Below are 26,695 nucleotides of genomic sequence, written 5' to 3' on the forward strand. Positions count from 1 at the left end.
TGAGAATTTTAGCTGCAATTTTTAATCGAACTAGCTGTAATGATCGGTATTTTGAGAATTTAAGCTACAATTTTGTCTATTTAAAAATAATCGTCAATATAGGTCCATGTTTTGGTATATCCCCCCATATAACTTTACCTCCCGATTTTCGGGAATTTTCAGTGGTCACGAAATTTCTTCACTAAAATTCGTCAACATGGGCCCATTTTTGAGGGCCTACATTGTTTTGATGAAACTACCCTCAATTTGACTCTTGAAGTTCCCTGCAGCTATAAAACTTTTCCGCCAAAAAATTTAAAGATAGGTTAACTCTTTGATATAGCCCCGTAGGTGGTACCTTTCACCTAGCTGAACACATTTTTTAGATTAGATTAGATAACACTGTGCAACAAAATGGAGGCGTTATATCTTTGTTCACTGTTGCTTAAGTGCTCTACAAAAACAACAAACAAAGATATAATGCTAATTCATTATGGCTTACTGGGTCTCTTGCAAAAACTTCATCACGCCATAAAGCGGAAGTTCGAATCACGGCGCATCTGTCCTTCGGGGCTTTTAATATACTCACCAGTATCGAAAAGTTGTTAGACCTAAAATTGTAAAAGGACCCTAATAATTCCATTTTAATTAAATTTTTTTTTATGGTGGAGGGTATAAAAAGTTCGGCCCGGCCGAACTTAACGACTTTTTACTTGTTTGTTGTTGCACAGTGTAATAAAGGAGAACACAACAAAATCATCGACGCACAGTGGTTCAGCAATCGATTATCTGGCAAAAATGGGATTCGATATTAATCATATTGAAACTAAGGAAACCAAAAAAATTAGGGCAAAATATTGAAAGGTATGGGTAAATTTGAAAAAAAACCGCCATTGTTGCCAAATTTCTGGAGAAAGAAATAGCTATTTCACCGTTTATTTGTTAGGTAGGTAAGTAGGGTTGTTGTCTTTAAATTACCGTGGCATTTACACGAAATGAACTTTTTTATTTTTGCTCAGGTACTAAATTTTAGTGAACTTCCAAATTTAGTGGACTAGAAATTTTAGGTTAGGTTATGTTATGTTGAAAAGAGGGGCGTTTTGGGGATCGCCACATGCCCGTATATACATACAGGTAAGCCAGAATGGGCCTGTTGTGCGCACTAATTTCATACTCCTTAAGGAGGATAAATTTCGTTTTGTTTAATTTATTAACAAATAAATTTGGCAGTTTAGAAATTCTCTACCATTGACGTAATCTCTTAAGTTTTTGAACTCGCTTGCCCTACTTTGCATGAGTTCTTGTATTATATTATTTCCCAGAAATTGATTTCTTAGCGTCGCGGAGGCTGGGCAATGACATCGGTAGTGTTCCAACGTTTCGTCGTCTTCTCCAGATGCTCTGCATTCACTGCTCCCAGCACAACCAATTTTGTGCAGGTGCGATTGTTGCCCTAGGTATCCCGTAAGGATGCCTGTCAATATCCTTATGTCTTTCTTACTCATTAAAAGTAGTTCCTTTGTTTTATCCTCGTCTGGGTTCCCCCATAGGATTTGTGTGTTTTTTCTCTCTCTTCTGTGTTCCAGAGGGATATAGGGGCATTTTTTGCCCATACCTTTAACTCTAGACGCGCCGCTTTAAAAGGCTTGGCGTTATCTAGGTTTATCGTAGTTTGCTCCCTGGCGTGCCTTGCCGTGTTAAGGCCTCGACACATAAGAAGCATGGCATTCTTGCTTAAGTCATATCTGATATGATATCGACCTAATTCAAATGTGATTTTGACATTTCTTTATTCCTTTCCCTGAAATGACTTCTGCCAGAAAGCCAGCCGCTTATGTGTCAAGACCTTTAGCTATCTCGTTACCCCTAATCCTCGCATATCCTGGTACACATATAATGTTAAACGAACCATGGTGGGAGTAGTCGTTGATTGACTTTGTACACTGCAAGACAGTTTTTGATTTCAACGTCTTGCTTGTTACAGCTTTAATTGCTGCCTTACTGTCCGTTAGGATGTTGACAGTGATTGGCTTTGTATTAGCTTTAAACCAGTTTAGACACTCTGTAATCGCTCAGATTTCGGCCTGGAGTATCGTATTATGATCCGGCAGTCGAAGGGATATCCTCGTTTCTAGGTCTTCAATATAGAGACCCAGACCCATTCTTCCCCCTATGACAGCCTTCTCTGTAAACCCGCAGCTTGCAGTTAGCATCTGTTCTAGGGTTCCATCGAACCACGAGTCTCTGTCCGGTATTAAAACTGCACACAAGGCGGCTTCACTTGTTTCAGGTATACGGTCCGACTCAATATGATCTATTGACTTACCCGTTGTAACCTGTAATATGCTTTGGTGGTATGTTTGGTGGTCTCTTTGGATCCAGCCCAGGGACTGGATTCTTGTTTTATGAAAATTTGAAATGAATAATATTTCCTTTATATTTTTTTCATTTGACTTTATAAAAGTTTTCATTTCACATTTTCATAGAAGCAGAATTGAGCCCCTGGTTGGTCTAGTCCTCATTGCGCCACTAATACTTAAGCAGCCCGTACGTTGGACTATTTGCACTATCCATAGCTGTCCACCATACCACAGAAGCATAAGTTAAAATCGGTCTAATTACGCCTCTGTACAACCTGTGTGTCATCCTAGGATTGGTCCTCCTAAAAGTTGACCAACATCTACCCAGCAAAATGTTCGATGCCAAAGATGCCATTCAATCATGGGTGAAAGTGATCTGGCATGTCATCTTTTTAGCATCTTCATCGATGAATTTTATATGAGCGTGGACCCCAAAATATGCTATTCATTTTTGGATCCAAAACATGTCATTTACACCAATGCTTTGACATGTCATATACACCAATGATTTAGCATGTCATTTTCACCACCCCTTTGCAATGACATTATCATTACGACGAGAGTTTTAACAACTTTGGTGTGATTTCGAGTTTACGACAACATCAAACTTATTGTAAATAATTAATCTTATATATTTAGAAAAATGTGTGTAAATAAAAACACAAAATTAATCTTTATTGAGTCGATGGAATGGGTTCAAATGCTGATGAAAAGATCGGATCTTTCACGACTGCCTTTGCATGGGTTCAAATGCTGATGAAAAGATCGGATCTTTCACGACTTCCTTTGCATTTGTTCAAATGCTAATGAAAAGATCGGATCTTTCACGACTTCATTTTAACGAATGCAAAAGATGCCATGAAATCACGTCAACCCTTTCCCTCAAATTTTGCTGGGTATGGGCTTTATTAGCCCTTCCTGTGCCGTCCCCTGGTCAACTTTGTCTCTTTTTGTTACGTCTTGTAGCGCGCAGCTTATCCATCTATTCCATAGCATATGGTTTATCCAGTGCCTCAAGGCCCGGTCTACCTGGAACTCGTCTAAAGAGTGGATTAGTGTTTTGGTGCTGACGTTGTTGAAAGCGCCTTCGATGTCGATGCATACTGCGAGTGTATACAGTTTCTTCTCGAAAGTTCTCTCTAAATGGTGTACTACCTCATGTAATGCCGTTTCCACTGATCTACCTTTTACATATCGCTCATTTACTCAAAGAGTGGCATAACTCAAAAAATGCGTTTTATGAGTTAGCAATTTCTATTTTTTCTACGACTTCTACTTCATCTTTTATCAAATTTTCACGCCTATATCTCTAAAACTCAACGAGTTACAGCTGATTTACTACAATTTTGGCACAATTCAACAAAAAAGTTTTTTGAGTTTATGAAGCACTAAAACACTTTAAATCATGCTTGATTTTACACCGAAATTTAGCATTGATATCTGGCTAGCTGTTTGCAAAATATGGTCCAAGTAGTTATTTTATTATTTGTGTTGTAATCCTTTTAAGTTGGGAAGTCAAATTTCAATCGTCAACTTAAAACGCGTTTTTCTCGAAACTTGAATTTTGGAAATGTGTCACTCTTTGAGTAAATGAGCGATATGTATGTGTTGTTTGAATTTGAACATATCTTTGGAAATGTTACTCTTAATCATGGTGTCATTCCGTCCGTTCCATTATCTTGAGTATTCTTAGTAAGAATGAAGTTAAACTTATCGGGCGATAAGCTTTTGGTATTACGTAACTTGCTTTGCCAGGCTTGGGAATGAATACTATTCTTGCCTCTTGCCAAGCTATTGGAGTATACGCAAACTTTAAGCAAGCGTTGAAAATCTCGAACCGTCAAGACGAAATGTAGTCCACTTTACTTTGATGTAAGGCTGGGAAGATCTGATCTGGTCCAGCTGCTTTGTATGGTGAGAAGCTCATTATTGCTTTTTTAATCATCGTCGATTTTTAGTGCTTCTTCTGATGTAATAGCTATTTCTAGCGGTGACACTTTGTGTGCCGTAGTACTCGACGGGAAGAGCGTTCTCATCAGAAGGCTTAGAGTTTCCTCGATTGTTTCCATCTTTCTACCTGTTTCATCAACCATAAGTTCGGGTAGTGAGTTAGTTTTGGATAGGAACTTCTTGATTTTATAGACGTCATTTACGCTACCTACGTTTGGCGTTTCTTGTTACTTTGTTGTATTCCTTCAATTTTCTTTGATAGTTGTCCCAGAATACAGCTGCTTTTTTTAAGTTTTGCCCTGTTGTAAAATCTTCGGACCACTTTGCCCTTGTTACGAACTTTTCGGGAAATTTGGTATGGTACATAGTCTTCGTTGTGGGTATGCAGTCGGTATAGGTCAATGTCTTCATATAGTTCCCATAGAACGGCACTACCCGATTCTCGGTATTTTGAAGGTTTTAGCTATACTATACTACCAGTTTTGAAGGGCTTAGCCTCATTATAACACCGAAATGTCTAAAATTTGGTACATAGTCTTCGTTGTGGGTACAGGTACAGGTCAATGTCTTCATATAGATCCCATAGAACGACACCGCCCGATTTTCGGTATTTTGAAGATTTTAGCCTCATAACTCCACCGAAGTGGCTGAAATTTGGTATTTAGTATTTTTCCGAGCTACAAAACTTTCCCTCAGAAATTTGTCGGTATACGTGCATGTTTTCGGGGGTACCCCCATAGAACGGTATATCCCACGGAAATGGCTGCAAGATGGTACTTAGTCTTCGCTGCGGTCATAAAACTTTCCACCTGAAATATGTCGGTATAGGTCCATGTCTTTCTTTAGCCCCCCTAGAACGGCACTTCCGATTTTCTCCATATAGCTTGTTCTCCACCAAAATAGCTGATATTTGGTATTATGTTTTTGATAGAGGTATGAAACATTCCAGCCGAAATGTGACGGTATAGGTCGACGTCCTCAAATACCCCCATAGGACCGTACCTTCCGATTTAAGGTATTTTGAAAGTTGTGGCCTCAATATACCAACGATATGACTGACATTTAGTATTTAAATTGCCATGGGTGTATAAAATATTGCAGAAGAGAATTATCAGTATAAGCCCTTTTCTTCAAATAACTCCATAGAAGCGTACTTTCCGATTTTCGGTATTTTAAGGTTGTGTCATCAACATCCCATTGAAACGGATGAAATTTAATATTTAATCTCCGTTGGTGGTATAAAACTTCCCACCTGAAAATTTCCCGTATTGTTCCATGTTTTTATATACCTCCCATAGAAAGATCCCTCCCAATTTTCGGTATTTTGAAAGTTTTAGCCACAATATTCAATGGGATAACTGAAATTTGGTATTTAGTCTTCGCTGGAGTTACGAAACTTTCCTCCAGAAATTTATCGGTACAGGTTAACGTTTTATACGGTCTCCATAGAACGGCGCTCCCGATGTTGTTAACTACCAAGCAAAATTTGAAGGAAGGGTTCCATGTGATGACGTGATTTCATGGCATCTTTTGCATTGGTTCAAACGAAGTCGTGAAAGATCCGATCTTTTCATTTGCATTTGAACCAATGCAAAGGAAGTCGTGAAAGATCGGATCTTTTGATCAGCATTTGAACCCATGCAAAAGAAGTCGTGAAAGATCCGTTCTTTTCATCAGCATTTGAACCTATTCCATCGATCTAATGGAGATGCACTTCGTGTTTTTATTCATAAAAATTTTTCTAAATATATAAGATTAATTATTTACAATAGGGTTGATGGTGTCCGAGACTCGAAATCGCAACCAACGTTGTTAAAACTCTCGTCGTAATGATAATGTCATTGAAAGGGTTGGTGAAAATGACATGCCAAAGCATTGGTAGAAATGACATGTCAAAGCATTGGTGAAAATGACATGTCTAAGCATTGCCATCGAACATTTTGCTGGGTATTTCCATTTTTTATTTTTTTTATACCCTCCACCATAGTATGGAGGGCATATTAAGTTTGTCATTCTGTTTATAACACATCGAACTAATCATTTGCGACCCTATAAAGTATATATATTCTTGATCAGGATAAAATTCTAAGACGATCTAGCCATGTCCGTCTGTTGTAATCACCCTAGCGTCCGCAATAATTGAGATAGAGTGCTGAAATTTTGCACCCGAGGGTCTTTTTTCCATAGGCAGGTCCAGTTCGAAGATGGGCTATATCGGTCCACTTTTTGGTATAGCCCCCATATAACGGTACCTCCGGATTTGAGGTATTTTGACGTTCTTCGCCACATTTGCAGACCGAATTAGCTATAATTTGGCACTTACGGTTCCTAGTGATCAACAAACTTATATCCCAAAGGATATGGGCATAGGTCCATGTTTTGGTATAGTCCCCATATAACGGTACCTCCCGATTTTCGGTATTTTGAGAATTTTAGCTACAATTTTTAACCGAACTATCTGCAATTTAACATTTGAGGTTCTCAGTGGTCATGAAACATCTCCACGAAATATCGTCAACATAGGTCCATGTTTTGGTATAGCCCCCATATAACGGTACCTCCCGATTTTCGGTATTTTGAGAATTTTAGCTACAATTTTTAACCGAACTAGCTGTAATTTGCCATTTGAGGTTCTCAGTGGTCATGAAATATCTCCACCAAGCATCGTCAACATAGATCCATGTTTTGGTATAGCCCCCATTAACGGTACCTCCCGATTTTCGGTATTTTGAGAATGTTAGCTACAGTTTTTAACCGAAATAGCTGTAATTTGACATTTGAAGTTCTCAGTGGTCATAAAACATCTCCACCGAGAATGAGAATTGAGAATTTTAGCTACAATTTTGTCTATTCAAAAATAATCGTCAATATAGGTCCATGTTTTGGTATATCCCCCCATATAACTGTAACTCCCGATTTTCGGGAATTTTCAGTGGTCACGAAATTTCTTCACTAAAATTCGTCAACATCGGTCCATTTTTGAGGGTCTACATTGTTTTGATGAAACTACCCTCAATTTGACTCTTGGAGTTCCCTGCAGCTATAAAACTTTTCCGCCAAAAAATTTAAAGATAGGTTGACTCTTTGATATAGCCCCGTAGGTGGTACCGTTCACCTAGCTGAACACATTTTTTTAGATTAGATCAGATAACACTGTGCAACAAAATGGAGGTGAAAGTCTGGGGCACGGAAAATTCCTCTTGGGGAAGAAAGGCCTTGGTGAGTATATTATGAACCCCGAAGGACAGATCCGCCGTGAGTGGAACTTCCGCGTTATGGCGTGATGAAATTTTTGTTAGAGACCCTGTGGGCCATCAGGAATTAGCGTTATATCTTTGTTCACTGTTGCTTAAGTGCTCTACAAAAACAACAAACAAAGATATAATGCTAATTCATGATGGCTTACAGGGTCTCCTGCAAAAACTTCATCACGCCATAACGCGGAAGTTCGAATCACGGCGCATCTGTCCTTCGGGGTTTTTAATATACACACACCAAGGGCTTTCATCTCCAAAAGGAATTATCTCTGCCCCAACATTTGTGTTCACAGTGTAATTTAAGCAATAGTGGGAGGCAGTAGGAGTCTAACCATTGTCGAAAAGTTGTTCCACCTAAAATTGTAAAAGGGCCCTAATTATTCCATTTTAATTAAGACTATTTTATGGTGGGGGTATAAAAAGTTCGGCCCGGCCGATCTTAACGACTTTTTACTTTTTTTTTTTGTTTTTATTCTTACGGTTTGTTTATTGGTGTTCGACCTTTTTCAAATAGTTAGAACTTGTTATACCCACCACCATAAGTTGTATTCAAGTAAAAGTGAACAATTAGTTTCCTTTCGTTAATGAAGAAGACTAAATACCAAATTCAAGCAAGAAATTCGGAAGGTACCGTTCCATGGGGTCTATATCAAAAATATCGATCTATACTTATAAATTTCTGGCGGGGGATATAGGAACCCGCGGACCTATGCTGATAATTCTCTTCTGGAATATTTCCTAATCCCATGAAAGACTAAATGACAAATTTTAGTTTTTCGTTGGGATATTGATGTCACAACCTTCAGAATTACGAAAATCGGGAGGTACAGCTCCATGGGGGTTATATCAACAAATACAAAATTTCAGTCATTTCGGTGGATTATTGTGGCCATAACCTTCAAAATACCGAAAATCGGGAGGTATCGTTCTATGGGAGCTGTATGAAGGCGTGGATCTATAACGACAAATTTCTAGGGGAATATTTTGCACCCGCAAAGAAGACTATGTATCAAATTTCAACCATTTCTGAGGAATATTGAGGCCACACGCTTCAAAACACCGAAAATCGGGAGGTGCGTTCTTTGGGTGCTGTATGAAGGCATGGACCTATACACAATTCCCATGGAAAGTTTAGTACCCCAAATGAAGACCAAATACCAAATTTCAGCCACATCGGTTGGTCATTGTGGCCACCACCTTCAAAATACCGAAAATCGGTAGGTACCTTTCTATGTAGGCTGTATGAAGGCGAGGACCTATACCAACAAATTTCTGGGATAAAGTTTCCAAAATTTCATCCACATCTCAATCCTACACTTTAACAGTAATCCTCATTCCAAATGTTAGGTTTCCAGCTCAATCCGTTCGCCTAAAATACAATTTGTACCAAATTTGGTCCCATTTAGTTCTTTTCATACGCATAAGTACGATTTTCCAAAACTACCTCAGTCTTATACTCCAACGGTAATCATTATTCCAAATTTCAGGTCATCCTTTCACCTAACTACAAATTGTACCAATTTTAGTACGAGTACTAATAACTACGAATTTCCAAACTTCATCTCAATCCTACACTTCAACAGTAATCTTAATTCCAAATTTCAGGTTTCCTGCTCTGTCCGTTCACCCAAATCCAAATTGTACTAAATTTAGTACCATTTAGTACTTTCCGAACACATAAGTACGAATTTCCAAAACCATTTCCTTATGTCAACACCACTTTCCAACCTTGATTCTCATACCACTTTGGTTCATCTTTCTAACTCTCCATCAATGACTCTCATTCTAAATTTCAGAAATCTAGCTCTACCCGTTTGCTTTTATTACTTTCGTACCCTTCGAGTTCGATTTTCGTCTCCATGTACAATCGGTGGAAGGAACTTAAGATGAACTGAGAGTCTGATCTATTTTAGCATGAGCTTGATGGAATAATTGAACTAGCAAGGTTTTTACGTATTAACACTGTCAAACGCGATACATTTTTCTTTTCCCCCGATAGCCTCGACCTAAAAACCCTGTGTAACACCTTCACGATTACATATGATTCTAATTGGGTACCGTTTTGGGTACAGCACCCAAAAAAACTGTACCGTACGAGTTCAGGTATTTTGAAGTTTTTATCAACCGTTTTCGATCCAATTTGACTAGAATTTGACATTTCGGAATCCAAGTGGGCACGAAATTGCCTCACCGAAAATTGTGTAAATATGTTAACGCTTGCAAATAGCTCTACTATCGATTTCGGGTATTTTGAAGTTTTTATCGACGCTTTCGATTTAATTTTGGTATAATTTTGCATAAAAGGTTCCCAGTGGCCATGGAATTTCCCCCCCAAAAATTATGGACATAGGTACATGCTTCGAAATAGCATTTAGAAGTTTCTAGCTACCGAATTAGCTTGACATTTAAGGTTCGAAGAGGTAAAAAAAAAACAAAACTTGTGAATATAACTCCACGCTTTGTAATACATATCTCCCCAAAATAATTGGACATAGGTCCATGTTTTGGTTTATCCCGCATTTAACATACCACCCGATTTCAGTTATTTTGAAGATTTAATCCACGGGCATAGGTCCCCGTTTTGGTATGGCCTCATATAACGGCATCATCATTCTCAAGAGATCTTCTGTTGCCTATAGAAGAGCTCAAGAAAACTTCTGTCGTATAGATGATCTCAAGACGTCTTCTGTTACCTAAAAAAGACCTCAAAATGCCTTATCTCAACTGAATAAGTCCTCAACTAGTCTTCTGTTTCCCACAAAAGACTTCAACAGGTCTTCTGTTGCATAAGAAGTCCTCAACAAATCTTCTGTTTCCCATAGAAGACCTCAAGAGGTCTTTGGTTACCTATAAAAGGCACCAACACGTCTTCTGTTGGCTATAAAAGATCTCGAAAGATCTTCTTTTGGTCATAGAAGACGCCGGGATGTTGTCTTTTAACGTTAAAAGTCTTCGAGATATCTCGTGTGGCTCTGTAAGGGACCTCAAGTGGTGTTCTGTAGTCAATAAAAGGTATAACGATAGCTTCTGTTGTCAATAGAAAATATCAAGTGGTCTCATGGGGTCTTTTGCTGCCTAAAGAAGAGCTCAGGTCATCTCTCGCCTAAATAAGACATCTACTGGTCTTCTGTTTCCCATATAAGACCTCAACAGGTCTTTTATTGCCTAATGAAGACCTCAAGAGGCCTTAGGTTGCCTATAAACGACCTTAAGAAGTACTCTGTTGGCAATAAATGGCCTCAAAAGGCACTTAGCCGCGTGATATATTACCATGCCACCAAAGAGACGCACAATGGTTCAAGAAACGATTTTCCTGGCCAAATATCAACATTTTGTTTTGTCACAGATATTTAACTGCTATATGGGATTCGATAGAAAAACATATTGAAACTAAGGAAACCAAAAAATTAGATCAAAATATTGGAAGGTGTGGGCGTGGGGTGCCCCTACAGACGAACATTTTTCCCATGTTTGAGAAATACGTAATTTTTGCGAACTTTCTCGGAAACTATAACTAGAACGTAGGATTGTGGCCTTTAAAAATAGTTTAAACAATTTACCGTAGCGTAATTTATTTATTTTATTTTTCCTCAGGTACTATATTTTATGAAATTCCAAATTTTCAGTGAATATATTTTTCTTTATTTTATTCACCCAGTACAAGGAAACATTCTTTAACAGCTCTTTAAACTAAATTTAAGCTAAAATTTTTTATGTGTTGTTGTTATTGTTGACTTGTTGTGTATTTATCTTTGGTTGAGCTGAAACCATTTGAATGAATCACTTATGTTTGCATTTAGCCGTAAAACTGAGGGAAAAAATATAATTATTTATTTTGTTAATATTTTTTATAATTTTTCTATTTTTGGTCGCAACAACATTTCGGCATATTTAAACGAATAGTCAGCACCTTTCCATTCACTATTATACCAGACAATACCCTTTGTATTTGCATTCTCTTTTTGTCTATATGGTCCAAATAGATGGCTTAAAGAAAAAGAATGTTAAAACACTATAAGAAAATATAAATCTATTATTTTTATATACCTGTCATAACATTTACGAAACCACCATGCACCTTTCCAATCTCTAGCACAATTTCCTTCGTCATACATGTCATTATCCTCATCGTATGTGGTAAAATTTAGTCCAGCGTGACCCCGCAGTTTATCACCGGCATCTCCATTATATTTGCCCAATAATTTGATGCGATATTTTTCCGTTTCATTGCCTATCTGAAAGCCATCATAGATAACGTAACGCTCCTCGTTATCCCATGATTTTAATAAAATTTTTAATTCTACAACTGGTGCAGCATTGGTTAATAAATGGAGCTTTTCTAGGCCTATGAAAAATTCACCCGAAGGTGGATTACCAAAACCGGTTTTATATTTAGCCCAGCTACGAAAGAAATTTACCGATCCATCCATTCTCCTTAGAACCGTTGTCCACATAGACCTAGATATAGATAGTATGTAAAAACATAGAAACACTAGAGTTGGGCAATCTCGTTCAATTGAACGTTTAAAGACGAATGAGTAACATCATAAAAACCAACGTGTGAAATTAAGTATACGCAGTTTTGTCAAAGAAATTACCGGTGTCCATTGAACGAGATAGTGATCCGAATCGTTCAATTCAACGAGATTGCCCAGCTCTAATAAATAGGAAATTACATAAAGAGGTCTTTAAAAGGGACTTCTATAGTTGGAAGACCATCTAAAAAGGTTCTGTTTTAGATAGAAGACCTCTTTAAATGTGTTCTATAGATAGAATATATCCTAAAATGACCTTTTTCAGATAAATAATTATCTATACATAAGACTTATCTGTACATAAGAGGTTGACTGAATGAATGCTTGATTCATCAAAGCCCAGATGAAAAGGGTGAGCCTAGAATGTTAAAATTGTGTGGGTGCTTGGATATTCGTACTAAAAGGTAAATATAGAATTCTGGAATTTGATCAGCAAAAATTCGGATCCGTTAGCCATTACTAATTTATGAGTAAGTTCGCACAGAGCGTGTGTGTCTGACTACAAAACCTAGAGCTGTGTGTTTAACGCTCGCCGTCGGCACGCCAGCTTTTTATTGAAATAATAACGAACATATGGTGATGCACGTGTAAGCGTTTAAACAACCCTTGATGTGTGTTCGGTTACAAATCAGAAGTTCGCATGATCGAATCCAGCCAAAAGCGAAATAAAATCAAAATATGAAGTGTGTTGAAATTGAAAACAAATTCCACCTTAACTGTTCTAAAATAGTTTTCCAGCTTATTTTTCAACTTCCAGTGGCCACAGAATAACTAGTTATTCTAGTGGTAATAGAATAACTAGTAAAACAGTGCGGCATGCCCCTCGATTTAAAAATGTAGCTAAAATTGGTGCAAAAACAGATACCAGAAATCGGGTGGTACCTTTCAGTAGACCGCCTCTGAAACAAAGGGTGCTTCTATAGACCCCTTCTGAAAGAAAGGGTGCTTCTATAGGAAGGTTGCTACTGTAGACCCTTTTTGAAAGAAAGGTTGCTTCAATAGACCCTTTCTGAAACAAAGAGTGCTTCTATAGACGCTTTCTGAGAGAAAGGATGGTGCTTCTATAGACCCTTTCTGAAAGAACGGGTGCTGCTTCTATAAACCCATTCTGAAAGAAAGGTTGCTTCTGTAGACCCTTTCTGAAACTAAAGGTGATTTTATAGACACTTTCTGAAAGAAAGGGTGCTTCTATAGAACCTTTCTGAAAGAAAGTGTGCTTCTATAGAACCTTTCTGAAAAAAAGGTGCTTCTATAGAACCTTTCTGAAAGAAAGGGTGCTTCTATAGAACCTTTCTGTAAGAAAGGGTGCTTCTATAGAACATTTCTGAAAGAAAGGGTGCTTCTATAGAACCTTTCTGAAAGAAAGGGTGCTTCTATAGAACCTTTCTGAAAGAAAGGGTGCTTCTATAGAACCTTTCTGAAAGAAAGGGTGCTTCTATAGAACCTTTCTGAAAGAAAGGGTGCTCCTATAGAACATTTCTGAAAGAAAGGGTGCTTCTATAGAACATTTCTGAAAGAAAGGGTGCTTCTATAGAACCTTTCTGAAAGAAAGGGTGCTCCTATAGAACATTTCTGTAAGAAAGGGTGCTTCTATAGAACATTTCTGAAAGAAAGGGTGCTTCTATAGAACCTTTCTGAAAGAAAGGGTGCTTCTATAGAACCTTTCTGAAAGAAAGGGTGCATCTATAGAACCTTTCTGAAAGAAAGGGTGCTTCTATAGAACCTTTCTGAAAGAAAGGGTGCTCCTATAGAACATTTCTGAAAGAAAGGGTGCTTCTATAGAACCTTTCTGAAAGAAAGGGTGCTTCTATAGAACCTTTCTGAAAGAAAGGGTGCTTCTATAGAACCTTTCTGAAAGAAAGGGTGCTTCTATAGAACCTTTCTGAAAAAAAGGGTGCTTCTATAGCACCTTTCTGAAAGAAAGGGTGCTTCTATAGAACCTTTCTGAAAGAAAGGGTGCTTCTATAGAACCTTTCTGAAAGAAAGGGTGCTTCTATAGAACCTTTCTGAAAGAAAGGGTGCTTCTATAGAACCTTTCTGAAAGAAAGGGTGCTTCTATAGAACCTTTCTGAAAGAAAGGGTGCTTCTATAGAACCTTTCTGAAAGAAAGGGTGCTTCTATAGAACCTTTCTGAAAGAAAGGGTGCTTCTATAGAACCTTTCTGAAAGAAAGGGTGCTTCTATAGAACCTTTCTGAAAGAAAGGGTGCTTCTATAGAACCTTTCTGAAAGAAAGGGTGCTTCTATAGAACCTTTCTGAAAGAAAGGGTGCTTCTATAGAACCTTTCTGAAAGAAAGGGTGCTTCTATAGAACCTTTCTGAAAGAAAGGGTGCTTCTATAGAACCTTTCTGAAAGAAAGGGTGCTTCTATAGAACCTTTCTGAAAGAAAGGGTGCTTCTATAGAACCTTTCTGAAAGAAAGGGTGCTTCTATAGAACCTTTCTGAAAGAAAGGGTGCTTCTATAGAACCTTTCTGAAAGAAAGGGTGCTTCTATAGAACCTTTCTGAAAGAAAGGGTGCTTCTATAGAACCTTTCTGAAAGAAAGGGTGCTTCTATAGAACCTTTCTGAAAGAAAGGGTGCTTCTATAGAACCTTTCTGAAAGAAAGGGTGCTTCTATAGAACCTTTCTGAAAGAAAGGGTGCTTCTATAAAAACAAAGCGTGCTTCTATAGGTTATTTCTGAAACAAAGGGTGCTTCTATAGACCATTTCTGAAACAAATGGTGCTTCTATAGACCATTTCTGAAACAAAGCGTGCTTCTATAGACCATTTCTGAAACAAAGGGTGCTTCTATAGACCCTTCCTGAAAAAAAACAAAGGACCTTTTCTGAAACAAAGGGTGCTTCTATAGACCATTTCTGAAACAAAGGGTGCTTCTATAGACCCTTTCTGAAAAAAAACGAAGGACCTTTTCTGAAACAAAGAGTGCTTCTATAGACCCTTCCTGAAAGAAATGGTGCTTCTATTGACCCTTTCTTAAATAGAGCGTGCTTCTATAGACCCTCTCTTAAACAGAGCGTGCTTCTACAGACCTTTTCTGAAACAAAGGGTGATTTTATAGACCCTTTCGGAAACAAAGGGTGCTTCTGTGGACCATTTCTATAACAAAGGATGCTTCTATAGACCCTTTCTGAAACAAAGGGTGCTTCTATAGACCATTTCTGAAACAAAAGGTTCTGAAAGAAAGGGTGCTTCTATAGACCATTTCTGAAACAAAAGGTTCTGAAAGAAAGGGTGCTTCTATAGACACTTTCTGAAAGAAAGGGTGCTTCTAGAGACACTTTCTGAACGAAAGGGTGCTTATATAGACCCTTTCTGAACGAAAGGGTGCTTCTATAGACCGACCCTTTCTGAACGAAAGGGTGCTTCTATAGACCGACCCTTTCTGAACGAAAGGGTGCTTCTATAGACCGACCCTTTCTGAACGAAAGGGTGCTTCTATAGACCGACCCTTTCTGAACGAAAGGGTGCTTCTATAGACCGACCCTTTTTGAACGAAAGGGTGCTTCTATAGACCGACCCTTTCTGAACGAAAGGGTGCTTCTATAGAACCTTTCTGAAAGAAAGGGTGCTCCTATAGAACATTTCTGAAAGAAAGGGTGCTTCTATAGAACCTTTCTGAAAGAAAGGGTGCTTCTATAGAACCTTTCTGAAAGAAAGGGTGCTTCTATAGAACCTTTCTGAAAGAAAGGGTGCTTCTATAGAACCTTTCTGAAAGAAAGGGTGCTTCTATAGAACCTTTCTGAAAAAAAGGGTGCTTCTATAGAACCTTTCTGAAAGAAAGGGTGCTTCTATAGAACCTTTCTGAAAGAAAGGGTGCTTCTATAGAACCTTTCTGAAAGAAAGGGTGCTTCTATAGAACCTTTCTGAAAGAAAGGGTGCTTCTATAGAACCTTTCTGAAAGAAAGGGTGCTTCTATAGAACCTTTCTGAAAGAAAGGGTGCTTCTATAGAACCTTTCTGAAAGAAAGGGTGCTTCTATAGAACCTTTCTGAAAGAAAGGGTGCTTCTATAGAACCTTTCTGAAAGAAAGGGTGCTTCTATAGAACCTTTCAGAAAGAAAGGGTGCTTCTGTAGAACCTTTCTGAAAGAAAGGGTGCTTCTATAGAACCTTTCTGAAAGAAAGGGTGCTTCTATAGAACCTTTCTGAAAGAAAGGGTGCTTCTATAGAACCTTTCTGAAAGAAAGGGTGCTTCTATAGAACCTTTCTGAAAGAAAGGGTGCTTCTATAGAACCTTTCTGAAAGAAAGGGTGCTTCTATAGAACCTTTCTGAAAGAAAGGGTGCTTCTATAGAACCTTTCTGAAAGAAAGGGTGCTTCTATAGAACCTTTCTGAAAGAAAGGGTGCTTCTATAGAACCTTTCTGAAAGAAAGGGTGCTTCTATAGAACCTTTCTGAAAGAAAGGGTGCTTCTATAGAACCTTTCTGAAAGAAAGGGTGCTTCTATAAAAACAAAGCGTGCTTCTATAGGTTATTTCTGAAACAAAGGGTGCTTCTATAGACCATTTCTGAAACAAAGCGTGCTTCTATAGACCATTTCTGAAACAAAGGGTGCTTCTATAGACCCTTCCTGAAAAAAAACAAAGGACCTTTTCTGAAACAAAGGGTGCTTCTATAGACCATTTCTGAAACAAAGGGTGCTTCTATAGACCATTTCTGAAACAAAGGGTGCTTCTATAGACCCTTTCTGAAAAAAACGAAGGACCTTTTCTGAAACAAAGGGTGCTTCTATAGAACCTTTCTGAAAGAAAGGGTGCTTCTATAGAACCTTTCTGAAAGAAAGGGTGCTTCTATAGAACCTTTCTGAAAGAAAGGGTGCTTCTATAGAACCTTTCTGAAAGAAAGGGTGCTACTATAGAACCTTTCTGAAAGAAAGGGTGCTACTATAGAACCTTTCTGAAAGAAAGGGTGCTACTATAGAACCTTTCTGAAAGAAAGGGTGCTACTATAGAACCTTTCTGAAAGAAAGGGTGCTTCTATAGAACCTTTCTGAAAGAAAGGGTGCTTCTATAGAACCTTTCTGAAAGAAAGGGTGCTTCTATAGAACCTTTCTGAAAGAAAGGGTGCTTCTATAGAACCTTTCTGAAAGAAAGGGTGCTTCTATAGAACCTTTCTGAAAGAAAGGGTGCTTCTATAGAACCTTTCTGAAAGAAAGGGTGCTTCTATAGAACCTTTCTGAAAGAGAGGGTGCTTCTGTAGAACCTTTCTGAAAGAAAGGGTGCTTCTATAGAACCTTTCTGAAAGAAAGGGTGTTTCTATAGAACCTTTCTGAAAGAGAGGGTGCTTCTGTAGAACCTTTCTGAAAGAAAGGGTGCTACTATAGAACCTTTCTGAAAGAAAGGGTGCTTCTATAGAACCTTTCTGAAAGAAAGGGTGCTTCTATAGAACCTTTCTGAAAGAAAGGGTGCTTCTATAGAACCTTTCTGAAAGAAAGGGTGCTTCTATAGAACCTTTCTGAAAGAAAGGGTGCTTCTATAGAACCTTTCTGAAAGAAAGGGTGCTTCTATAGAACCTTTCTGAAAGAAAGGGTGCTTCTATAGAACCTTTCTGAAAGAAAGGGTGCTTCTATAGAACCTTTCTGAAAGAAAGGGTGCTTCTATAGAACCTTTCTGAAAGAAAGGGTGCTTCTATAGAACCTTTCTGAAAGAAAGGGTGCTTCTATAGAACCTTTCTGAAAGAAAGGGTGCTTCTATAGAACCTTTCTGAAAGAAAGGGTGCTTCTATAGAACCTTTCTGAAAGAAAGGGTGCTTCTATAGAACCTTTCTGAAAGAAAGGGTGCTTCTATAGAACCTTTCTGAAAGAAAGGGTGCTTCTATAGAACCTTTCTGAAAGAAAGGGTGCTTCTATAGAACCTTTCTGAAAGAAAGGGTGCTTCTATAGAACCTTTCTGAAAGAAAGGGTGCTTCTATAGAACCTTTCTGAAAGAAAGGGTGCTTCTATAGAACCTTTCTGAAAGAAAGGGTGCTTCTATAGAACCTTTCTGAAAGAAAGGGTGCTTCTATAGAACCTTTCTGAAAGAAAGGGTGTTTCTATAGAACCTTTCTGAAAGAAAGGGTGTTTCTATAGAACCTTTCTGAAAGAAAGGGTGCTTCTATAGAACCTTTCTGAAAGAAAGGGTGTTTCTATAGAACCTTTCTGAAAGAAAGGGTGCTTCTATAGAACCTTTCTGAAAGAAAGGGTGCTTCTATAGAACCTTTCTGAAAGAAAGGGTGCTTCTATAGAACCTTTCTGAAAGAAAGGGTGCTTCTATAGAACCTTTTTGAAAGAAAGGGTGCTTCTATAGAACCTTTCTGAAAGAAAGGGTGCTTCTATAGAACCTTTCTGAAAGAAAGGGTGCTTCTATAGAACCTTTCTGAAAGAAAGGGTGCTTCTATAGAACCTTTCTGAAAGAAAGGGTGCTTCTATAGAACCTTTCTGAAAGAAAGGGTGCTTCTATAGAACCTTTCTGAAAGAAAGGGTGCTTCTATAGAACCTTTCTGAAAGAAAGGGTGCTTCTATAGAACCTTTCTGAAAGAAAGGGTGCTTCTATAGAACCTTTCTGAAAGAAAGGGTGCTTCTATAGAACCTTTCTGAAAGAAAGGGTGCTTCTATAGAACCTTTCTGAAAGAAAGGGTGCTTCTATAGAACCTTTTGAAAGAAAGGGTGCTTCTATAGAACCTTTCTGAAAGAAAGGGTGCTTCTATAGAACCTTTCTGAAAGAAAGGGTGCTTCTATAGAACCTTTCTGAAAGAAAGGGTGCTTCTATAGAACCTTTCTGAAAGAAAGGGTGCTTCTATAGAACCTTTCTGAAAGAAAGGGTGCTTCTATAGAACCTTTCTGAAAGAAAGGGTGCTTCTATAGAACCTTTCTGAAAGAAAGGGTGCTTCTATAGAACCTTTCTGAAAGAAAGGGTGCTTCTATAGAACCTTTCTGAAAGAAAGGGTGCTTCTATAGAACCTTTCTGAAAGAAAGGGTGTTTCTATAGAACCTTTCTGAAAGAAAGGGTGCTTCTATAGAACCTTTCTGAAAGAAAGGGTGTTTCTATAGAACCTTTCTGAAAGAAAGGGTGCTTCTATAGAACCTTTCTGAAAGAAAGGGTGCTTCTATAGAACCTTTCTGAAAGAAAGGGTGCTTCTATAGAACCTTTTTGAAAGAAAGGGTGCTTCTATAGAACCTTTCTGAACGAAAGGGTGCTTCTATAGAACCTTTCTGAAAGAAAGGGTGCTTCTATAGAACCTTTCTGAAAGAAAGGGTGCTTCTATAGAACCTTTTTGAAAGAAAGGGTGCTTCTATAGAACCTTTCTGAAAGAAAGGGTGCTTCTATAGAACCTTTCTGAAAGAAAGGGTGCTTCTATAGAACCTTTCTGAAAGAAAGGGTGCTTCTATAGAAAATTTCTGAAAGAAAGGTGCTTCTATAGAACCTTTCTGAAAGAAAGGGTGCTTCTATAGAACCTTTCTGAAAGAAAGGGTGCTTCTATAGAAAATTTCTGAAAGAAAGGGTGCTTCTATAGAACCTTTCTGAAAGAAAGGGTGCTTCTATAGAACCTTTCTGAAAGAAAGGGTGCTTCTATAGAACCTTTCTGAAAGAAAGGGTGCTTCTATAGAACCTTTCTGAAAGAAAGGGTGCTTCTATAGAACCTTTCTGAAAGAAAGGGTGCTTCTATAGAACCTTTCTGAAAGAAAGGGTGCTTCTATAGAACCTTTCTGAAAGAAAGGGTGCTTCTATAGAACCTTTCTGAAAGAAAGGGTGCTTCTATAGAACCTTTCTGAAAGAAAGGGTGCTTCTATAGAACCTTTCTGAAAGAAAGGGTGCTTCTATAGAACCTTTCTGAAAGAAAGGGTGCTTCTATAGAACCTTTCTGAAAGAAAGGGTGCCTCTATAGAACCTTTCTGAAAGAAAGGGTGCTTCTATGGAACCTTTCTGAAAGAAAGGGAGCTTCTATAGAACCTTTCTGAAAGAAAGGGTGCTTCTATAGAACCTTTCTGAAAGAAAGGGTGCTTCTATAGAACCATCTGAAAGAAAGGGAGCTTCTATAGAACCTTTCTGAAAGAAAGGGTGCTTCTATAGAACCTTTCTGAAAGAAAGGGTGCTACTATAGAACCTTTCTGAAAGAAAGGGTGCTTCTATAGAACCTTTCTGAAAGAAAGGGTGCTTCTATAGAACCTTTCTGAAAGAAAGGGTGCTTCTATAGAACCTTTTTGAAAGAAAGGGTGCTTCTATAGAACCTTTCTGAACGAAAGGGTGCTTCTATAGAACCTTTCTGAAAGAAAGGGTGCTTCTATAGAACCTTTCTGAAAGAAAGGGTGCTTCTATAGAACCTTTTTGAAAGAAAGGGTGCTTCTATAGAACCTTTCTGAAAGAAAGGGTGCTTCTATAGAACCTTTCTGAAAGAAAGGGTGCTTCTATAGAACCTTTTTGAAAGAAAGGGTGCTTCTATAGAACCTTTCTGAAAGAAAGGGTGCTTCTATAGAACCTTTCTGAAAGAAAGGGTGCTTCTATAGAACCTTTCTGAAAGAAAGGGTGCTTCTATAGAACCTTTCTGAAAGAAAGGGTGCTTCTATAGAACCTTTCTGAAAGAAAGGGTGCTTCTATAGAACCTTTTTGAAAGAAAGGGTGCTTCTATAGAACCTTTCTGAAAGAAAGGGTGCTTCTATAGAACCTTTCTGAAAGAAAGGATGCTTCTATAGAACCTTTCTGAAAGAAAGGGTGCTTCTATAGAACCTTTCTGAAAGAAAGGGTGCTTCTATAGAACCTTTCTGAAAGAAAGGGTGCTTCTATAGAACCTTTCTGAAAGAAAGGGTGCTTCTATAGAACCTTTCTGAAAGAAAGGGTGCTTCTATAGAACCTTTCTGAAAGAAAGGGTGCTTCTATAGAACCTTTCTGAAAGAAAGGGTGCTTCTATAGAACCTTTCTGAAAGAAAGGGTGCTTCTATAGAACCTTTCTGAAAGAAAGGGTGCTTCTATAGAACCTTTCTGAAAGAAAGGGTGCTTCTATAGAACCTTTCTGAAAGAAAGGGTGCTTCTATAGAACCTTTCTGAAAGAAAGGGTGCTTCTATAGAACCTTTCTGAAAGAAAGGGTGCTTCTATAGAACCTTTCTGAAACGTAAGATGCTTCTATAGAACCTTTCTGAAACGTAAGATGCTTCTATAGAACCTTTCTGAAACGTAAGATGCTTTTATAGAATTTTCTGAATGAAAGGTTGCTTGTATAGACAAAAGGGTATTGCTATAGACCCCTTCCTGCAAGAAATTGTGCTTCTATATAGCCTCTCTGAAAGAAAGGGTGCTTCCATAGACCCTTTCTGAAAGAAATGGTGCTTATATAGTCCCTTTCTGAGAGAGGGTGCTTATATAGACCCTTTCTGAGAGAAAGGGTGCTTCTATAGACCATTTTTGAAACAAAGGGTGCTTCTGTAGACCCTTTCTGCAACAAAGGGTACTTCTATAGACCATTTCTGAAACATAGGGTGCTTCTGGAGACCCTTTCTGAGAGAAAGAGTGCTTCTATAGACCATTTTTGAAACAAAGGATGCTTCTGGAGACCATTTCTGAAAGAAAGAGTGCTTCTATAGACACTTTCTGAAAGAAACAAAGGGTGCCTTTCTGAAACAAAATGTGCTTTTATAGACCCTTTCTGTAACAAAGCGTGCTTCTATGGACCATTTCTGAAACAAAGGATGATCCTATAGACCCCTTCTGAAACAAGGGGTGTTTCTATAGATCCTTGCTGAAACAAAGGGTGCTTCTATAGACCCTTGCTGGAAAAAAGGGTGCTTCTATAGACCCTTTCTGAAACAAAGGGTTCTGAAGGAAAGGGTGCAGCTCCCTCGCTGAAACAAAGGATGTGAAAGAAAGGGTGCTTCTATAGACCCCTTCTCAAAGAAAGGGTGCTTCTATAGACCCTTTCTCAAAGAATGGGTGCTTCTATAGACCCTTTCTCAAAGAATGGGTGCTTCTATAGACCCTTTCTCAAAGAAAGGGTGCTTCTATAGACCCGTGCTCAAAGAAAGGGTGCTTCTACAGACCCTTTCTGAAACAAAGGGTGCTTGTATAGACACTTTCTGAAAGAAAGGTTGCTTCTGTAGACCCCTTCTGAAAGAAAGGGTGCTTCTATAGACCAATTCTGAAAGAAAGGGTGCTTGTATAGATAGGTTGCTACTGTAGACCCTTTTTGAAAGAAAGGTTGCTTCAAAGAATGGGTGCTTCTATAGACCCTTCCTGAAAAAAACAAAGGACCTTTTCTGAAACAAAGGGTGCTTCTATAGACCCTTCCTGAAAAAAACGAAGGACCTTTTCTGAAACAAAGGGTGCTTCTATAGACCCTTCCTGAAAGAAATGGTGCTTCTATAGACCCTTTCTTAAACAGAGCGTGCTTCTACAGACATTTTCTGAAACAAAAGGTGATTTTATAGACCCTTTCGGAAACAAATGGTGCTTCTATGGACCATTTCTAAAACAAAGGATGCTTCTATAGAGACTTTCTGAAACAAAGGGTGCCTCTATAGGCCCTTTCTGCAACAAAGGGTTCTGAAAGAAAGGGTGCTTCTATAGACACTTTCTGAAAGAAAGGGTGCTTCTAGAGACCCTTTCTTAAACAGAGCGTTCTTCTACAGACCTTTTCTGACACAAAGAGTGATTTTATAGACCCTTTCTGAAACAAAGGGTGCTTTTATAGACCCTTTCTTAAACAAAGGGTGCTTCTATAGAACCTTTCTGAAACAAAGGGTGCTTCTAAAGACCCTTTCTGAGAGAAAGGGTGCTTCTAAAGACCCTTTCTGAACGAAAGGGTGCTTCTATAGACCCTTTCTGAACGAAAGGGTGCTTCTATAGACCCTTTCTGAACGAAAGGGTGCTTCTATAGACCATTTCTGAACGAAAGGGTGCTTCTATAGACCCTTTCTGAACGAAAGGGTGCTTCTATAGACCCTTTCTGAACGAAAGGGTGCTTCTATAGACCCTTTCTGAACGAAAGGGTGCTTCTATAGACCCTTTCTGAACGAAAGGGTGCTTCTATAGACCCTTTCTGAACGAAAGGGTTCTTCTATAGACCCTTTCTGGACGAAAGGGTGCTTCTATAGACCCTTTCTGGACGAAAGGGTGCTTCTATAGACCCTTTCTGAAACAAAGGGTGCTTCTACAGAACTTTTTTGAAACAAAAGGGTACTTCTATAGACCCTATTTGAAACAAAGGGTACTTCTATAGACCCTTTTTGAAACAAAGGGTACTTCTATAGACCTTTTCTGAAACAAAGGGTGCTTCTATAGACCCTTTCTGAACGAAAGGGTGCTTCTATAGACCCTTTCTGAAAGAAAAGGTGTTTCTTTAGAAATCGGGAGGTACCGTTCGATGTAAGTTATACCAACACGAGGACTTATACTGACAAACCGTTATACCGTTGTATGCTCGCTATATCAGAACTTGATTCGAAATAGCCCGTTTTCAATACCAAAATCGTAAGAGTAGTAGAAACTTCTGTGCTAAATTATAGTGCTCTATCTTAAATATTGCGAGGGTCTCCGACCAATATTTCGATGTGTTATAAACGAAATGAGAAATTTAATTATACCTTTCATGTTATGGTGGAGGGTATAAATTAAGGAAATTTTTGATTATTTAAATGCCTTTGTTTCTGACCTATTACAATTGCGCATATACATACCTGTTATTAGCTATCATATCAAATCTGTTCACCCCATCCACTTCCTCTGTATGTTTCACTATCTTTTTTAATTGCTTTCCTTGTTTTAGCAATCTGAAAGTCAAAATTAATATCGATCGTAAAAGAAGGAATTAGAAAAGAGTTTAAATTTGCTGAATGAAAATTAGATGTTGTTATTCAATTCCTATGGTGGAACAGTTTACACCACACCTGGAAATGACAACTTTACTTACACATTTAGGAAATCAGCATTCATTTGTTTTAAAATATTCATTTGCCGTTCTTGTTCATGTTGCCTGTAAATACATAAGATTGTTTAGAAAAATTTGAACAAAATGGAACAATTTCATTCGAATACCAGCAAATTACAATTGTACTTACACATTACGGAACTCACTACGCATTGCTTCAATTTGTTTCAATAGTACATTCATTTGCCTCCCCTGTTCGTGTTGCCTGAAAGCATAAATATGAATTTAGAAGAATTTGATTTAAATTTGGGAGGTTTTGTTTGTCGCAAAATTGAACAATTTCATTCGAATACCCACCTCTTGTCCATTTCCAGTAAAAGTGTATTCACTTTTATAAACAATTTTCTCCATAAAACATGCTCATCTTCATGGGGATTCTGGAAAATAATAATGAACTCAAATTTGTTGTTGTTTATAATTTTGCATTACGCCTCACATAAAGTTCTTCGCTGGTGGCATTGTCAGCTGCTTCAATGGACGCGAATATAATTTTTAATAAGAAAATTTTGAAAATCGTTTTCATATTGTAAAATGTTACACAACAATCACAACGTTCAGAGATGTACTGACAAACTTTTCCAAAGAAAGCTCTTCTATACAGGCAATAAATGATTTCAGATTAATTTGACAAAGGAGGGCATTCATATTAATTTCATACATAATTGTAATCACTTGGATGCTTCTATTTAACAATTAGTTAGCTGAAAAACGATATGCATTATGCAGAACTGACAGTAGATCGTAATTCTTATCTCTTAATTTAAAACAGTAATTTAATTTTTAGCAAATAGTTTACGTATGTACATACAGATAGTCAACTAATTTATTGCAAACGATGAATTTGTAAAAATTTTAAATTTTTAATTAGGAATTACTACAAGAAATTCTTTCAATAATGTTGGGTTTTTTGTACCTGTCTGTTGATTTACCTGTTAATGACAACATCAAGCCAATAAATGCAGAATTCGGTCGCAAATAACAAAAACAACGTGCAAAAAGTATAGGTACCTTGTTTTTGTGGTGTCAACTAAATAATTGCAAAATCAATGATTGTACAATAAAATCGTGGCATTTTCCCGGTATGTGGATATGCGGATCCATAATTTTTGATCATAAATTAATTGTGGTGTGTGTAACATAGACGGTTTCGAAAAACATGCTACATTTGATTTATTCCAATTATAGTAATGGTAAATCCGCCAGAGAAATCGCTAAAATCACCTCCCATAAGCTGAGAACTGTATACAACATCATATGCCGCACCGAGAAAGAAGGCAGGCTCAAACTAAAAACGTTACATGGCAGACCAAAAAAAGTAACCCCACAATTTGACAGGAGAATTATTAAAGAAATTGACGAAAGACCCCAAAACAGAAAATAGATTTTTTTAATTAAAAAAGATCTTGGAGTAACTGTGTAACATGGAAAAGTCAGAAAAGTGCTACATAATAACAAGTTCGGAAAACTGTCAGTTAAGGTATGGGGTTGTGTATCATGCACTGACGTTGGTAACATCCAGATTTTGGAGGAAACAATGACAGAAGAATTTTATTTAGATGTTTTAAAAAATGATTTAACCATCAGCATCAAGAAATTTGGGCCTGTTGACCCTTGAAATTCAAACAAATTGCAAGATAAATACTACAAAGACAACGACCCTAAGCATAAATCTTATTTATGCAGGACTTAGTTTTTATACAACTGCACCAAAGTTATTGATACCCCAGTCCAAAGTCTAGTAGTTTACAAAGTTGTTGTGGACGAATATCCAAATTTGTGGTGGACGAAAATCCAAGTTATTTCTTTAATCTACGAAGATCGACCGACAACTCTTTATTTAGCCAAAGAGAGAATAAAAACAAACGATGGACACTGCAAAGTGGCGCCAATTTTTAGTACATTCTCATTAGAATTTGACATCTTTCACTTTGTGCGAAAACACAAAGTTGCACTTCTGCTAAATGGTCAAGTTCTAACGGAAGAATTGAAACATCATAATTTGAAAAGATAATGAAACTATTCGTAATTAAACATTGCCGGCCACCTTGAAATATCCAGCGATGTTTCAACTTAATTTCTAGTTCTTTAGTTATGAGTACATATTTATGAATACATATTTTACATTAAACGGCGGAACCGTCAATAGTGAGCATTTTAGCAATTTCTTTCCTTTTTGTACATTTCTTATAATATAAATGGCTCGGAAAGCCCATGTGGTCCGGAGGACCCATGCCAATTTCCATTGGCGCTACATCCACTACTACTTAGTACCGAAGCGTTGTTCAACCTCCCGGATAGGAGCGATTCGATACAATAACATTTTTTTTGTAACTGAAAGAAACGAAAAGTTGTTAAATCTCCCGGATAGGAGCCTCTTCGTTCTATTTCGCCAGAAGGGCGCTACCGACCAGCTAAATTAAAATCAAAAACGAAGAATTGTTAAATATCCCGGATAGGAAAGTCTTCGTTTTATTTCGCCTGAAGGGCGCTATCGACCAGCAAATTCTAAACTTCCGAATAGGAGCCACTACTAAGAATCTGCTTCCAACTACATGTGGTTTATAAATATTCGTACATTTTTACTCGTGAGTAGGTTGTCTTATACAATTTTTCTACTATATGAAAAAAGGAAAGAAACCAATTTATGTTCATCACGAACAATTCATTTTAATTAGAATGATTAACTAATTTCTTCGTCGTCCTACAGCACCGTGTTACTTTTG

The 26,695-nt window shown here is 37.9% G+C and overlaps 1 protein-coding gene across 1 annotated transcript in view; it reads right to left on the bottom strand.

Moving 5' to 3' along the window:
* Positions 1–24,540, bottom strand: part of LOC141396772 (ryncolin-4-like) — a 315,108-nt gene extending 290,568 nt beyond the window's left edge. The window contains exons 1-4 of the mRNA XM_073972412.1: positions 24,409–24,540; positions 24,270–24,349; positions 24,103–24,177; positions 23,971–24,017 (exon numbers count right to left, since the gene is read on the bottom strand). Coding sequence (XP_073828513.1) covers positions 23,971–24,017; positions 24,103–24,177; positions 24,270–24,349; positions 24,409–24,495 — 289 coding nt within the window. The 5' untranslated portion in view covers positions 24,496–24,540. The remainder of the gene's footprint in view (positions 1–23,970; positions 24,018–24,102; positions 24,178–24,269; positions 24,350–24,408) is intronic.
* Positions 24,541–26,695: the final 2,155 nt, after the last annotated feature.

The sequence above is a fragment of the Musca autumnalis genome, unplaced genomic scaffold (genome assembly GCF_047663935.1).
Source record: "Musca autumnalis isolate F117 unplaced genomic scaffold, ASM4766393v1 scaffold_3, whole genome shotgun sequence".
Classification (NCBI taxonomy): Eukaryota; Metazoa; Arthropoda; class Insecta; order Diptera; family Muscidae; genus Musca; species Musca autumnalis.